Source organism: Phyllostomus discolor (genome assembly GCF_004126475.2).
Source record: "Phyllostomus discolor isolate MPI-MPIP mPhyDis1 chromosome 15 unlocalized genomic scaffold, mPhyDis1.pri.v3 mPhyDis1_scaffold_2, whole genome shotgun sequence".
In the NCBI taxonomy this organism is placed as follows: Eukaryota; Metazoa; Chordata; class Mammalia; order Chiroptera; family Phyllostomidae; genus Phyllostomus; species Phyllostomus discolor.
In genome coordinates, this window is record NW_023397491.1 from 52953 (window position 1) to 66567 (window position 13615).

A 13615-nucleotide genomic window follows, 5' to 3' on the forward strand; every position below is an offset into this window, starting at 1 on the left:
GAGTTCTGAACCACAGCCTCCCTGAGATGAAAGCAGTGTGTTAGAGGATGTGTGGTGTCAAGGGAAGAGGAGGAGATGTGTCCTTAGGGGGGAGGACATTACAAGGACCTGAGTGTCTCTTCGAGGGGGATGCAATGTGGGTGACATGTCTTTAGGGTGACTGTTCTCTGTCACGGTGCAGCCAGGATGATGGTGGGAACCCACAACCTCCATGATGCTCACCACAGGACCCTGCTGCCCAAAATGGATGGTCCTTTGGATGGACATGTTGTCACCGTGAATTTTTACTTTACAGTGTCCCCTTGAGCTGGTAGCCAACGTATTCCTCTGAGCTCACCTGGCATTATAGTTACAAGGACTTCAACAGGTTCCATTTTTCTGTGTCTCATTGTCTCTACAGCTCCTGGAAACCTGGGACAAGAGACACCTATGTGTCACCTGAAATGCATCTCAGAGCAATGTCACAGGGACAGGAGAGCAGGGGAAGACGTGTCCAGACTGGGGCCCTCTAGGGCAGCTCAGAACACACATCACTGGGCTGGCCAGGGCCATAGTCAGGGGCTCAGTTCTCCTCCTCCAAGTTGCAGGAGGGGAGAGGAGTGGATTTCAGAGCACGGGTGTCCCCTGGGGCACAGGGGTGCTGCTTGCTGGAGAAGGTTATCTCACTGCTCTCCCTTGGCATCCACTTCCCTTTCCTTCATGTTGCTCATGCTGGCCCATGCCCTGGTTCCTCACAGGTGTCCCCCTTTATTTCTAGGACAGTGTTTCCATTTCTGGCACAGATGTCACCTCAACCACATGGGGTTGCAACAACCCCTAACTCTCAGCTCTCTTAACAACACAGAAGTAATCTCCTGAGACATCCGTCACCTGGGGAGACCTTTCATGTGGTCCATGGATGTCCTCAGGCTCTCAGATGTGCCCCAGTCCTCTCTGTGCACAATTAAATAATGGGGACTGCAGTGGGAATGTTCAGTGTGTGGAATCTGTGGGAGACTCAGGGAAGCAAACTCGGTTTTAAGCATTTCCCAGCCTTTTAAACCCCATCATTGGTTTCACCTCAGTTTAGTGATTTAAAGAAAGACACACCTGCTCTGCACTTTGTTTTTTCTCCATCCATCACCTTGGCCCATCATGAGCCCCCAGTCCCCTTCTTGTACATCATCCCCAATATCCCCTTCCTCCGGTGTCTCAGTTGAATGTCAGGATGGCAGGCTCCAAACTGACTCTATGACCAGGAAGCATGACTCATCATCCACATACATGTTAGAACACCTGCTGGCCAGAGTCAGCACCTGTGTCTCTCTGGGAGAAGGTGCCTCCAGGACTTCAGGGACTCATGTGGTCTAGGAATGTGGGAGACCTCCAGAGTGGCTCACCTGTGGGAAGGGTCTGCCTGCACTGCCCTGGGAGAAGCGAGATGAAAGGAAGGATACAGCATGTGAAGCACCTGTCTCAGCTGAAGGACCAGGGCTGTACTCCTGGAAGCAGGTCCTGACCAGTGTGGCCCATTCCCTGGAGCTGGGCTGACACAGAGGCTGCACGTGAACCACCACCTGCAGGACCAGGGGCCTCAGCCAAGTCAGGGGAAAAGACGTTTTTAGTTTACTCTTATTTTACATACATTGTTATTTTTTTCATAAAATTACATTATCCAATCTGGCAACAATGAATCGACTTCATGTGATATATTTGTCCTTGGGCAGATGTTTGGGCATGATGCAAATCTGTTTTAATATCCACTTGAGCAATGCATAAAATTAAAAGACTATGGTCCCTCATCCAGTCCAGGTTCAATGTTTAAATGTGGAAAGATGGGCTTTCCACTGTCACGATTCAAAGTTGTCTCATAACCCATCTATAGTCCCATCCCTGACCCACGTCATCGAACCTGAGAGAAGAAATGTGCTCAGGGACCAGAAGTACATGGGGCAGTGACCTAAGTCTCTCCTTACTTATGAGAACAGAGTCCCTCACATGCAAATATCCTTCTCACATTCAAGTTAAAGTGCCCCCTGGGCTGTGGGGGCTCACAACTGTCTCCTAACAGGGGACTGAGGTTTCTCGAGAAGGCAGAGCTGTGCTCTAGAGAAGATGAGACTGCTGGGTCTCCTCCTGTGCCTGGTGACAGCCCCCCTGGGTGAGTGTCTCAGATATCAGGGATAGTTCTATGGGATGGTGGCGACTGCACATCACTGACAGGATCTGATGTTCCTTGTCCACAGGTGTCCTGTCCCAGGTAAAGTTGCAGGAATCGGGCCCAGGACTTGTGAAGCCCTCACAGACCCTCTCCCTCACCTGCACTGTCTCTGGATTCTCTTTAACAAGCTATGCTGTGCACTGGGCTCGCCAGGCTCCAGGGAAGGGGCTGGAGTGGGTCGGTGTTATATGGGGTAGTGGAAGTACAAACTACAGCCCAGCGCTGAAATCCCGACTCAGCATCACCAGGGACACCTCCAAGAGCCAAGTTTATTTAACACTGAGCAGTCTCACAACCGAGGACACAGCCATGTATTACTGTGCGAGAAACACAGTGAGGGGAAGTCAGTGTGAGCCCTGACAAAAACCTCACTGTGTGAGGCAGGAGGGCTGGCCTGCAGGGACCACCCAAGACACTGGGGGGCACTGTACCCTCACCAATCATAGAAAACAGCACCAGTGGCAGGTGTGGACCTGGTGGGAACAGAAGGGGCTTCCTCCTGGGAGCAGGGGTTTCCTCTCAGAGCTCACAGCTGCAGCCAGGGACCCTGCCTTCTTCTCTGCTAATCTGATTTCTGAGGTTTTCACTGAAGACAATAAACAAAAAATATAAAATTTTTGCAGATGAAATATCGCCAGGGCCTACTGACCTCTTCTTCGGCAAGTTCCTGTTTCTTTTTTCTTTTCTTAACAAAGTACTTCACAGTTTATTATGAAATTATACTTAAAATGTGACTGAGGAGTGTTTGATCCAGAAGAGCAAATTCTACGTTTGTAGTAAAACATAAGCTCATATTTATAGAGCCTTTATCTGTGTTTGAAGAAGCTACCAACATCCCGAAAATCTTTCTAATTTTGAAGTAAGCAAACTAGGGAACATGCATGAATGGAATCAACTCAGCAATGAAAATAATGATGAGGTAACACAGGAATCAATGCCAGTGAGTCTCCGGGATCACTCAATGTGGGATGTGCCAGGCTCAGAGACTCCCAATGGGCTAGTCCTGGTGCTCACAGGTCCTCCCTAGGAGGGCAGTGGGAGGTTGGACTTTCTGTGCCTTTCTAACTGTGAACAGGCTGGCGGCTGTGCTCTGTGTACACTGACTGACTGCACCCTCATTCTCAGCAGGGCCTGAAGAATGGACAGCTCCACAAGCAAAAACAAACACCTCCAGACTCATGTTAATACACACTGTCCACCACCAGATCTGCTGTTGTTTTGACAGCAGCTGTCTCCTCCAGGTGCCTCTCTCCTTGGTTCTCCCACAAGCACAGGACTGCATGGCAGCTGAGACTCCAATGATTCTGATTTCTTTCAATGGCTATTCTCCACACCAAGGCCTCCAGCATCTTCATACACTGCTGGAAATGACTTCATCACCATGGGAAGAGATCTGGACTGTACCTGATTCCTGATTTCTAGTCATTTTCCTGAGAAAACCCTGAAACATGTTATTCACCTGCTGTTGGGGACAAAGATGGCTGCACTCCACGCTCAATAAGGAGCTGAGTGCTCAGATGTGATTATGTGGCAGCTCTCATCTCCATGACCCACCTGCCCTGGTGGTTGAACCCTTCCAGGCAAGACAGGATGAGAGTCTCAGGGACCTAGTGTCCCAGGGGACTGTGCTTAGGGCATGGCCTCCATCCCAGGAGTGATGCCAGTTGGACAGAGTGAGTCTGTAGTTTGGCGGCAGCTGCATGGATCTCAACCTTAGTAGCCAGCAGCTGGGCGAGGAATGCGGGGCAGTGACACCTTGTCTTCTGGAAAAGGAACCTGTGACCAGGGCTGGCAGCATAGAGTCTATGCTATTGAACTCCCTTGTCTTGAATGCATTTGCTGCACACAGATGGGGAAGGGTGTGTGTGTGTTGAGTTTCTGTTTCCTGAGTAACTTTCCTTAGTGTATGTTGTCTAGGGGTTATCACTGTTGGAGTCTATTCTGGAGTCAATTCTTATTCATCGTCGGTGTTCCAATAGGAGCACCCTCAGTCTAAGCAGGGCTTTTAAAAGCAATTTCTGCATTATGACTACGGCTGACTCCATTATAAGTCTTCATGCCCTCACACTGGAGTTGAAGTCCCATCTGCCCTTTTGTGTTGTGGTGAGAACTCCACATGATATCTACGCTTGACATACCACATACACGTGGTGCTTGTTAACCCCAGGTGCAGCGATGGGCAGTGGGAAACCACCGCACTGCCCTTAGCAGCTGTGTCTGGACTGTCTGAGAGTCCTGATGTAAAAGGGACTGTTTAGTGTCTGTTCAGCTGTGCCTGTGTCCCTTCACTCACCACGGTGTCCTCAGTGTTCATCTCGGTATGTGTTACAGGATTTCCTTTTAACTATATTGTACAAGGAGAAAAACAAAGTGAGGGAAATTCAGTGTTCATCTGAGATTAAAAAGAAAAGTTACTCAGGAAACAGAGATTCAGGCATGAGCCTAAATCCTGCCCTGAACAGGGGTGAAGGCAAGGGGTGTTTGTGAGACAGGGAGGGATGCAGGTTCAGGACTAGAGGGGAGGAACTTTTATCCCTGCACACAAGCTAAGTTAGTCTTTATCTGCATGTGGGGGTGCAAACTTGGAGACTGTCTGCAATTTTAAGTCCAGTAGTCAGGATACATCTTCCCTGTTTTCTGTGCAAACAGTTGTGTGAAATGCAGTGTTGGGAACCAGTGCAAAGGTGACTGTGCTGAGTCCACACCCTGCACAGGTTGGACAATGAAGATGTGCCAGGTGGTTTGTCTGGAATGGCTGCTCCCACTCTGTTTTAACATGGCCCCTCTCTTATCAATTTGTCACAGTAAGAAGCATTCACATGCGATGTGTCCACCAGAAACCACTGATGGAAAAACACACTGTGAGTCATTCCAGGCTTGAGATCCACAGCCAACCCTCAGCTGTGACTCCACCTCAAAATGGAAACTTCCAGCCAGGGAACCCCTCTTCCCAAGTTCCTGCTCCAACTCTGCTAACACCATCCTGCTGCCTGTGTCCATGAGCTGTGCTGACTCAGAGATGTCACCTCCATGGGGTCACACACAGTGCTCATCCTTTCTGATGGCTTAGTGCACATGTTCATGGCATACAAATGATAGAGATTTATGTGATGTATCATATTTCTATGAAGAGTTCCTGAGAAAGATTGTTTACATTATGCATTTCACAAGTGTGATAACACATGAGGACAACATCTGCACAGAGGATAAGCATGCAGTGCCTGAACTGACTTGGTGGCACACATACCTGACGTGTGCTTGAGAAATCCAGCACAGGTCCAAGGTCCTGTGAAAATGTGGATGTTCTCAGTGCTCCCCTAGATAGGAGCCACCTGTGACATTCCCCAGATAGTGAAAACCAAAACGGACACTTGTGTCTGTCCCTAGAACTGGGCAAGAACTGAGTGCCTGTGGGACTGCTGGATTTGAGGACATGGAGCCCACAGGTGGAACATCACACGGCTCCTCCATGACTGACGACAGAGAAGACCAGCTTGGAAAGGGAGCCTGAGTAAGGACCAGCAGGGCCTGAGCTCTCACCTGTGATGCCTTGATCTGTGCAGGAATGTCGATGAGGATTGCATAGAAGACCAGGGGAAGGATGAGATGGTGAATCCAGCAATGACTGACAGGTGCAGCTGTGGGTCACTGAGGACTGAGAAACAGTGGATCTGTTTCTGTGCTGGATTCTGGGGTCTGAGGTAATCAAGGCAGGTGGTAGAAGGAAAGACAACCAGCAGAATGGACAACCGAGAAAGGATGAAAACCCAGAGTTGTCCTCACTCACCTAACAGGTCCCACTCAAGCCGAGAACCCATGTGGAGGCCCAGCCCATGTGACAGGAATAGGGGAGAAAGGAGCCTTCAAGAGCATTACCATGAAAATCATCAGTGTGTGTGTGTGTGTGTGTGTGTGTGTGTGTGTGTGTGTGTGTGTGAATAATCGAGCAACAGAAATATGGTGGGATTAGGTCCGTATGCAACATCCTCAGATAGCACATTCAGATGGAGGAATCTGAGGACATCAGAAGCCTCCAAAGGCCCCAAGAGCTTCCAGACTCAGAAGTGTTGGCAGTGTCGGTGCATCAGGAACCTCCAGGAAAGGGGCTTCCTGGTGGCTCATGGATACTCTGTTTGGCGGTTCCCTGCAGAATCACTGGGGATTTGTAAGGTCAGTTCTCTGTGCCTAGAGATGTCACAACATGTGGCATCCCTATGGGAGATTCCTGAGGACAGTGTTCAGTCATGAAACGTTCATACCCTCTGAGGCCAGACAAGACCCTGCCCTGAGGGGTGAAGTTGGAACAGCAGGGGGCACCTAGGACTCCGAAGTGTTGGTGCCCCAGGAGCAGATGCAGAGGGAGCCAGGGAAGTATTTTCTCTGAGTACCTGTGTCTTCCTCTTCTGAAAAATTATCTAAAATAAGATTGGACTTGAGATGACTATAAGTATCCTATTCCCTCAGAGCATTTAGCAAACTCAGTAAGATATGGCAACTATAACCAATGAGAGTATTTATTTGGTTACTTTATACCAAAATTGTAAGAAGATAGGCCAGGGATGGTTTTATTAACTCCCTAGGGGCAACATTTTGGAGACACACTGATCCAGGAATAACACATGCAGGTCCCAAGGACAGATTGGTACCACTGGTCCCTGTGTCACTGAAAGATGAGCTCACAATGAGGAGCATGTCCTGTGGTGGCTTCTTTCTCAGTGGGAGGAGCTATTTCAACACAGAGCTCAGGGACTTGTCAGGGGATACATATCCTCCACTGTGGATTAGGTCTTTGTCCACTAGACTCACCTTAAGCATGGTCTTTGTGCCTTCTAGTTCTCTTGGGTGGTGTGAGGACTTCAACCATTAAAAAAAATCTTCATCAGGACTATGCAAATGAGAAGAGATGGACTAGGTTAAATGAGGGTCTGTCTTTGCCCTGAGAGCATCACCTACAGCCACATGCCCCCCTACAGAAGACTTGAGGGCACAGCCCTTCACCATAGACTGGAGCTAGAAAGTCCTCTTCCTGTTGGCAGTGACTATAGGTACCAGGGTCCTTAGCTCCTGGGTCTGGGAAGTGACAAGGGAGTCTCAAGAGGGATTTCCACCCACTTCACCCTATTCTCCATATGTGTCTACTCCCAGATGAAGCTGGAGAAGTCTGGGGCTGTGGTGAGGAAGCCTGGGGCCTCAGTGGAGATCTCCTTCAAGGCTTTTGGATACGTGGTCACAAACTAAGCTATGTTCTGGGTGAGACAGGCCCGAGGAGAGGGCCTGCAATACATTGTCTAGATCAACATGAATAGTGGAAGCCCACGTATTCCCAGGGCTTCTCAGAACAAGTTTTCTCCTGCATGGAAACCTCTGCCAGCATAGCCTATCTGCATGCAAATGGTCTGAAGTCATGGTCACAGCCATGCATTACTATGCAAGTGACACAGTTTGATGACCCACAGCCTCAGTGTGTCACCAAACCTGAGAAGTGGGGCAACTTGGCTGGGCTAAGGAGATGGCAGGATGATGGACCTCCTGACTTCCTGAAACAGAGTCAGGAATCTGAGAGTAGAAAAGTTGCTGCCAGAGGCACATCAGACTCAGGGAAAGTTTTCAAGAGACCAGAGGCACTATGAGAGAGGCACAAGGAATATGGTCTGAACCAACCCCTGTTACTTGTGGTGACTGTGCAGAGGGAACATCCGGAGCCCCCTTGTCCTCTGAATGAAGCACTTCATTGAGACACCATGCAGGAATCCTTGGTCAGGGTCACCTTTGGGGATTCAAATGAGGTGTCTTCCTAGCAAGTTCTAGGACATTCTCTTATGTTTTAACAATGAAATTGTGCTTGGGGAAAAGTGAGTACATAAGTGAAGGGGAGATCTCTATGTTATTCCTTCTGACCAAGCATCACAGAGCTGACCTTTGGCAGCCAGGTTGAGGGTTGGCAGGTATTCGAGGTTCCAACACTGTTCATGACATCACAGCGTTCTTTCTTTCCTGGCTCATGGTGAGATAATAAGGACTCTCCTCACCTGAGACAACAGCCCTGTGAATGTCCCTCTCCTTGGGCCAGTACTGATGTCTTCTCAGAGCATAGAGCAGGATGGGGGCATCATTGACAATGGAAGACCTACATCCAACCTGCACTATGTTCCTATGTCAACTGATACACTTATCACCCACCTAACACCGCAATCTACACTCATCTGTCCTTGTGTATTCTGGTTTTCAGGGAGAATGTGTCATCTCAAATCAGGTGTATGAACCATCTATGGTAATTCATCCCCAAACACAGTGTTCCTTTTCCCATTTTGAACATTCATACAATCAGTACATCAGGTTCAAGTTCAGTGGATGCCCATCATGTATTGCCATGGTGACAGGCTCCCATGGGTCACATTCAGACAGAAATAGGGACTGTGAGAAATAGAAGATGTTTTTTAAGGAATTAGCTATCAAAGAAACAGGGGCCTCAACACAAACCTCCTCCTGCTCCTGGATGAAAGCTACATCACAGGTCCAGATAAACACAGGTCCTGATTCTGAGCAGTATACTGAACCCACAATGATGAACAGTTTAATATAAAGTCAGATCCACCAACTCCAGTAATGGGAAGATGTGTGAATGCTTTATTTACCCTCTAACCAATGGGTGAATAAAAATAATGATCTTCATGTCAATTGTGCTTTTATTTTATCTGTTATTTACTATTAGTGTTTTACCTCAAGGTTTTCCACAATCTGGCTTCTAAAATCTCAATATACATACATCCTACCCTACTTTCTACTTAAATCTTCACCTAACAGACTTAGTCATGACTGAATTTCTTCAGTGTCATAACTGTTCCAACCTGCTTTTAACACAGAGATTAGGAAATAAAAACAAAAAAGGGGCAGTGAAGATGCTGCACAGTCAGCACCAAACTCCACTAAAGAAACACGTCCCAGGTAGCACTGTGCTTCTCTGAAGTGTTCACACTTCTGTCTCCCAATGATCCACACAGACATTCCACCTCCTCCCACACTGGGTTGAAGTCCTTTATGGTCACACTCCCTCCTTAGCTGGTACCCTGATCGCTGTGCAGAGGAACTAGGGACAGATGGAAATTTCTGTGACCCAAACTGGAACCTCCTGCACTTTTAATGCTTCCTGTGGTTGTAAGCATTTAATTTCCTCAGTGTGTTTACTGCTGGTGGCTTTCCAAATCATCTCTCATTTTAAATACCTCTGATTTATGAAAATTTACTCTCCTTGGTCATGTACACTTCTCATGGACCTGTTGGGCCAGTGAGGATGTCACAGGGTCAAATGTGGGGAGTAATTGTTGATGAACGAACACCTTTAAACATGTCAAACACTGGCAACATGGCATTCATGTCACCATCCAACCCCAGAGCTCCCTATATAGCAGGAGGACATTCAAATAGGGCCCCTCTGCTCATGAAAAGTAGCCTGTCCCTGACCCTGCAGCCCTCGACAGAAGCCTTGCTTAGGATACCGAGGTGTCCCCAGTTCCTGGTCAGGGCAGAACACAGACCTCTCACCATGGAGATCGAGCTCAGCTCAGTTTTCCTTGTTGATATTTTAAGAGGTTACTTTTTTTATGGACAACAAGAGATACTAAGTATGTGAGTTGAAATGACTGAAAGGGAAGGTGGAAATGTGACAGTTTCCAGACAAAGATGACTTTGTGTTTGCAGGTGTCCAGTGTGAGGTGCCGTTGGTGGAGCCTGGGGGACTTGGTGAAGCATGGGAGGGGGTCTCTGAGACTCTCCTGTGCAATATATGGACTCACTGTTAATAGCTACAACATGAACTGGCTCTGCCAGGCTCCAGGGAAGGGGCTGGAGTGGGTCTCACACATCAGTAATTCTAGTGGTGGTAGCACACACCAGGCCAATTCACCATTTCCAGAGAAAACACCAAGAATGAGCTTTACCTGAAAATGAACAGCCTCAGAGCAGAGTTCACAACCTTGTATTACTGCATGAGAGGCTCAGTGAGGGAACTCAGGGTGGGACTAGACACACACCTCCAGCAGGGGGCAGTGTGGGACCATTGGAGGGGGGCTGAGCATCCCTGAACACAGGGACAATCCTAGGAGAATATGCAGGTGGAGTTTTGGTCTGTTTTCCTGTGTGGTTTCTGCTTCCTGTAACAGTTTCCCTCAGGAAACCTCTCTGCTTTCCTGACTGTATGCTCACCTCTGAATTCCCTGCATTAGAAATGTCTATTGTAAAGACAGACAAGCAGGATAGCCCTCCAAAATGGGATTGGGTCCTGGTTTGTACCTCTCACCCCTACTTGTTTTTAGCAACTCCAGGGACAGCCCATGTCTTTTATAATAGATCAGCAAAATTTTATCATCTGCCTGTCCCTGCAGGCCCCATATATGCCAGCTCCCTTAATCATCTCAATATTACTCAGTTAAGCCTCACTATGGTCTATATTGTTAGAAGACAAATTCAAGTATGGATGCCAGTTGATGTAACCATAGAATGGAAAGATCCCGATGGCATTGTAGCACTTAACAATGCACTGACCTCCTTTAGCGTCTGAGGGTTCATTGGAACCCTAATTGCATTCATTGTCTCTGTTATAGTTGTCCCAGCTACTGCTGCCATGACAGCTGCTACCCTCGTAGACTCAGTTCAAACTGCTCATACTGCTGATGTTCTCTTAATCAATCCCACCTCAGAAATGCTAAAACAGGCTCAGATTGGTCAAGAGATCCTTACTCACCTCTCTGCAGTCGAATCAGCCCTCAACTGGATTTACCAATGCTGGGATGCTCTAGTGACCCATCAGCAGCTGACCTGTGACCCTGATTTCTTCAAACTATGTGGAACCCCACTCCAGTGGAACTCCAGCCAATACTCCTAGAGTGATATTCAACATCGCCTAAGAGGAGCATTTTCCACCAATTTAAAGAGACAAATTAATAAATTGCAAATTGGGTTATGCCAGCAGATGCAGAACACCCAAAGCATAACTAAGCAGGAGATTTTTCAAACACTCCATGATAATTTCGGCTAGCTAAACCCCCAAAATTTGGTTTGGTGGACTCAATCTGAGACTGTTGGTCACTAGAGCTGCTGGTCGTTTACTGATTCTAATAATGCTTTGCGTACTTCACTGTATTTGCACATTATTTGCCCAGGGCTGTAAAAGGGGCCAGAAAACAGCAAGTCTTGTGGAATCCATCACCACAACAGTCCTAACAAAAATAAAAAAGGGGAGAATTGTAGGGGACCGGTTTGTTTTGGTCTGGCAAATGTGACTCAGCCCTGTATGGAAAACCTATAGGAGTGAAGTGGTGGGCAGGAACCAGACCCTCAAACCAGATTTCCCCATGAGAATTAGGGCTAGAAAATGAATACAGACTACTATGGCTTGCTCTTGCTGAAACTCCCTTGCCCTGAGAGGCTGGATTGAAGAGCGTGCCGTTGAACATCACAGCGACCTTCCCACTGAGCAAAGCTATGGATGCCCCACCCTGACGCTGCTGCCTCTGATCACAGGGAACCCTTAGTACCAGAATCTGAGAACCTAGGTCAGCCATGACTCTGCCCAAATCTTCTCTTCAATAATTGGATGAGGCTGTATCAAAGACAGGTGTAGTGTCTGCTTTCTATTTTCTCTTCTGCATAGAATTGTGTTCTTTCTGATGGAATCTGTGAGGGAACTCTGCATTAAGCCACAGTGCCTTAGGGGAGAGTAGCACACAGAGATGTGTGCTCACATAGAGGATTCACACAGTGAGGATCATGGGAGTCCACCCTGCCCTCACCTCCTAGTTACTCATATAATTGTGCTCATAAGTGTTTGAGTTAAAGAAATCGGGAAATTGATACACACTCTTCTATATGTTGGTATCATATTTGTAATCCACTTGAAGTCAGTATGTTACTAAATATAAATGTGTAATTGTAACATTTTCACAGCCATGGATGTTTTCAAGTTTGTCTTTTGGAAAGCATATGAATATAAAGCTAATCAAGTTTATTATCTACAGGAAAACCAATGAGATTCCATATTTCCTGCAACACACAGAAATGTGGGGTCATCCTTTGCTGTGTTTGCAATGTCCCTCACAATGAAAGTGTCCTCTCAGTCCAGGTCTCACAGAGTATGCAGTCAGGAGAAGAGACACCCACAGGGGATGCTGACCCGATCCCTACCCACTCATGAGAACAGAGTCCTCACATGTAAATTTCTCTCCAGCTCCAGGGTACATCCCCCCTGGGCTGTGGTGGCTCACAGGTATCTTCCCACATGGGGCTGAGGTAACTGGGGAAGGCAGGGCTGTTCTCTAGAAGATGAGACAAGTAGGTCTGCTGCTGTGTCTGGTGAAAACCCTCAGGGTGAGTGTCTCATATATCAGACATCAGTCTATGGGGTAGTGGTTACTGCACATGAATGACAGGAGTTGTTGCTCCTTGTGCCCAGGAGTCCTGTCACAGCTGTAGCTGCAGGTGCCAGACCCAGGACTGGCGAAGCCCTTGTTGACCCTCTCCCTCACCTGCACTCTCTCCGAATTCTCTTCAATGAGCTACAGTGTACACTGGAACTGCCAGGCTCCAGGCAAGGGGCTGGAGTGGGTCAATGCTATGTGGAGTGATGGGAGTTCAGACCCCAACCCAATGCTGAAATTCAGGCTTATTATCACCAGCTACACAGCTGACAGCCAAGTTCATTTACCACTGAACAGTTGAGTGCCAGGGACAGAACCATATATCACTGTGTGAAACATACAGTGAGGGGAAGGTGGTGTGAGCCCAGACAAAAGCCTTACTGCAGGAGGGAGGAGAGCTGGGCTGCAGGGAGCACTTAGGACACCAGGGTGCATTCCAGACACCAGGGGGTGCTCCAGACACCAGGGAGTGATCAGGTTTCTCCAAGAAGGAACATCCCCTGGTAAGTGTGGGCCTGTTGGAGAAGGAAGGAACCTTTCCTTGGGAGCAGGGATTTCCTCTCAGAGATCTCAGCTCCATTCAGCGACATTTCTTTCCTCTTCTCTGTGAATCTAACTTCTCAGATTCTCACTGCCGAGGCGGTAACACTATTTATTTGCAGGTGAGATATCAGAAGTGACTGGAGAACTCTTCCTCATCAAGTCCATCTGTGTTTGTTATTCTTTTTTCATAATGTGAATTGCATATCCTTATGAAGTTAAATATATACCTAACTTGTATGTCAGTATTCTCCTAGGACTGTTTGTTCCAGGAGAAAAAAATTGTATGTTCATACAGAAATATATGCAAATATTTATAGCTTCTTAATTTTGTTACAGGTTACAAAAAATTGAAAAGGTTTTCCATTACTTTTTTTAATTTTGTATGATTTTCTTTATTTATTGTTAGAGAGGGGAAGGAAGGGAGAAAGAGAGGAAGAGAAGCATCAGTGTGTGATTACCA

At 47.5% G+C, this 13615-nt stretch overlaps 1 gene segment (V, D, J or C); it reads left to right on the forward strand.

The window, feature by feature from the left end:
- Window positions 1–2037: 2037 nt before the first annotated feature.
- Window positions 2038–13615, forward strand: part of LOC118498621 — a 61120-nt gene continuing 49542 nt past the window's right edge. The window contains 2 exon segments of the V gene segment in view: window positions 2038–2140; window positions 2226–2239. Coding sequence covers window positions 2095–2140; window positions 2226–2239 — 60 coding nt within the window.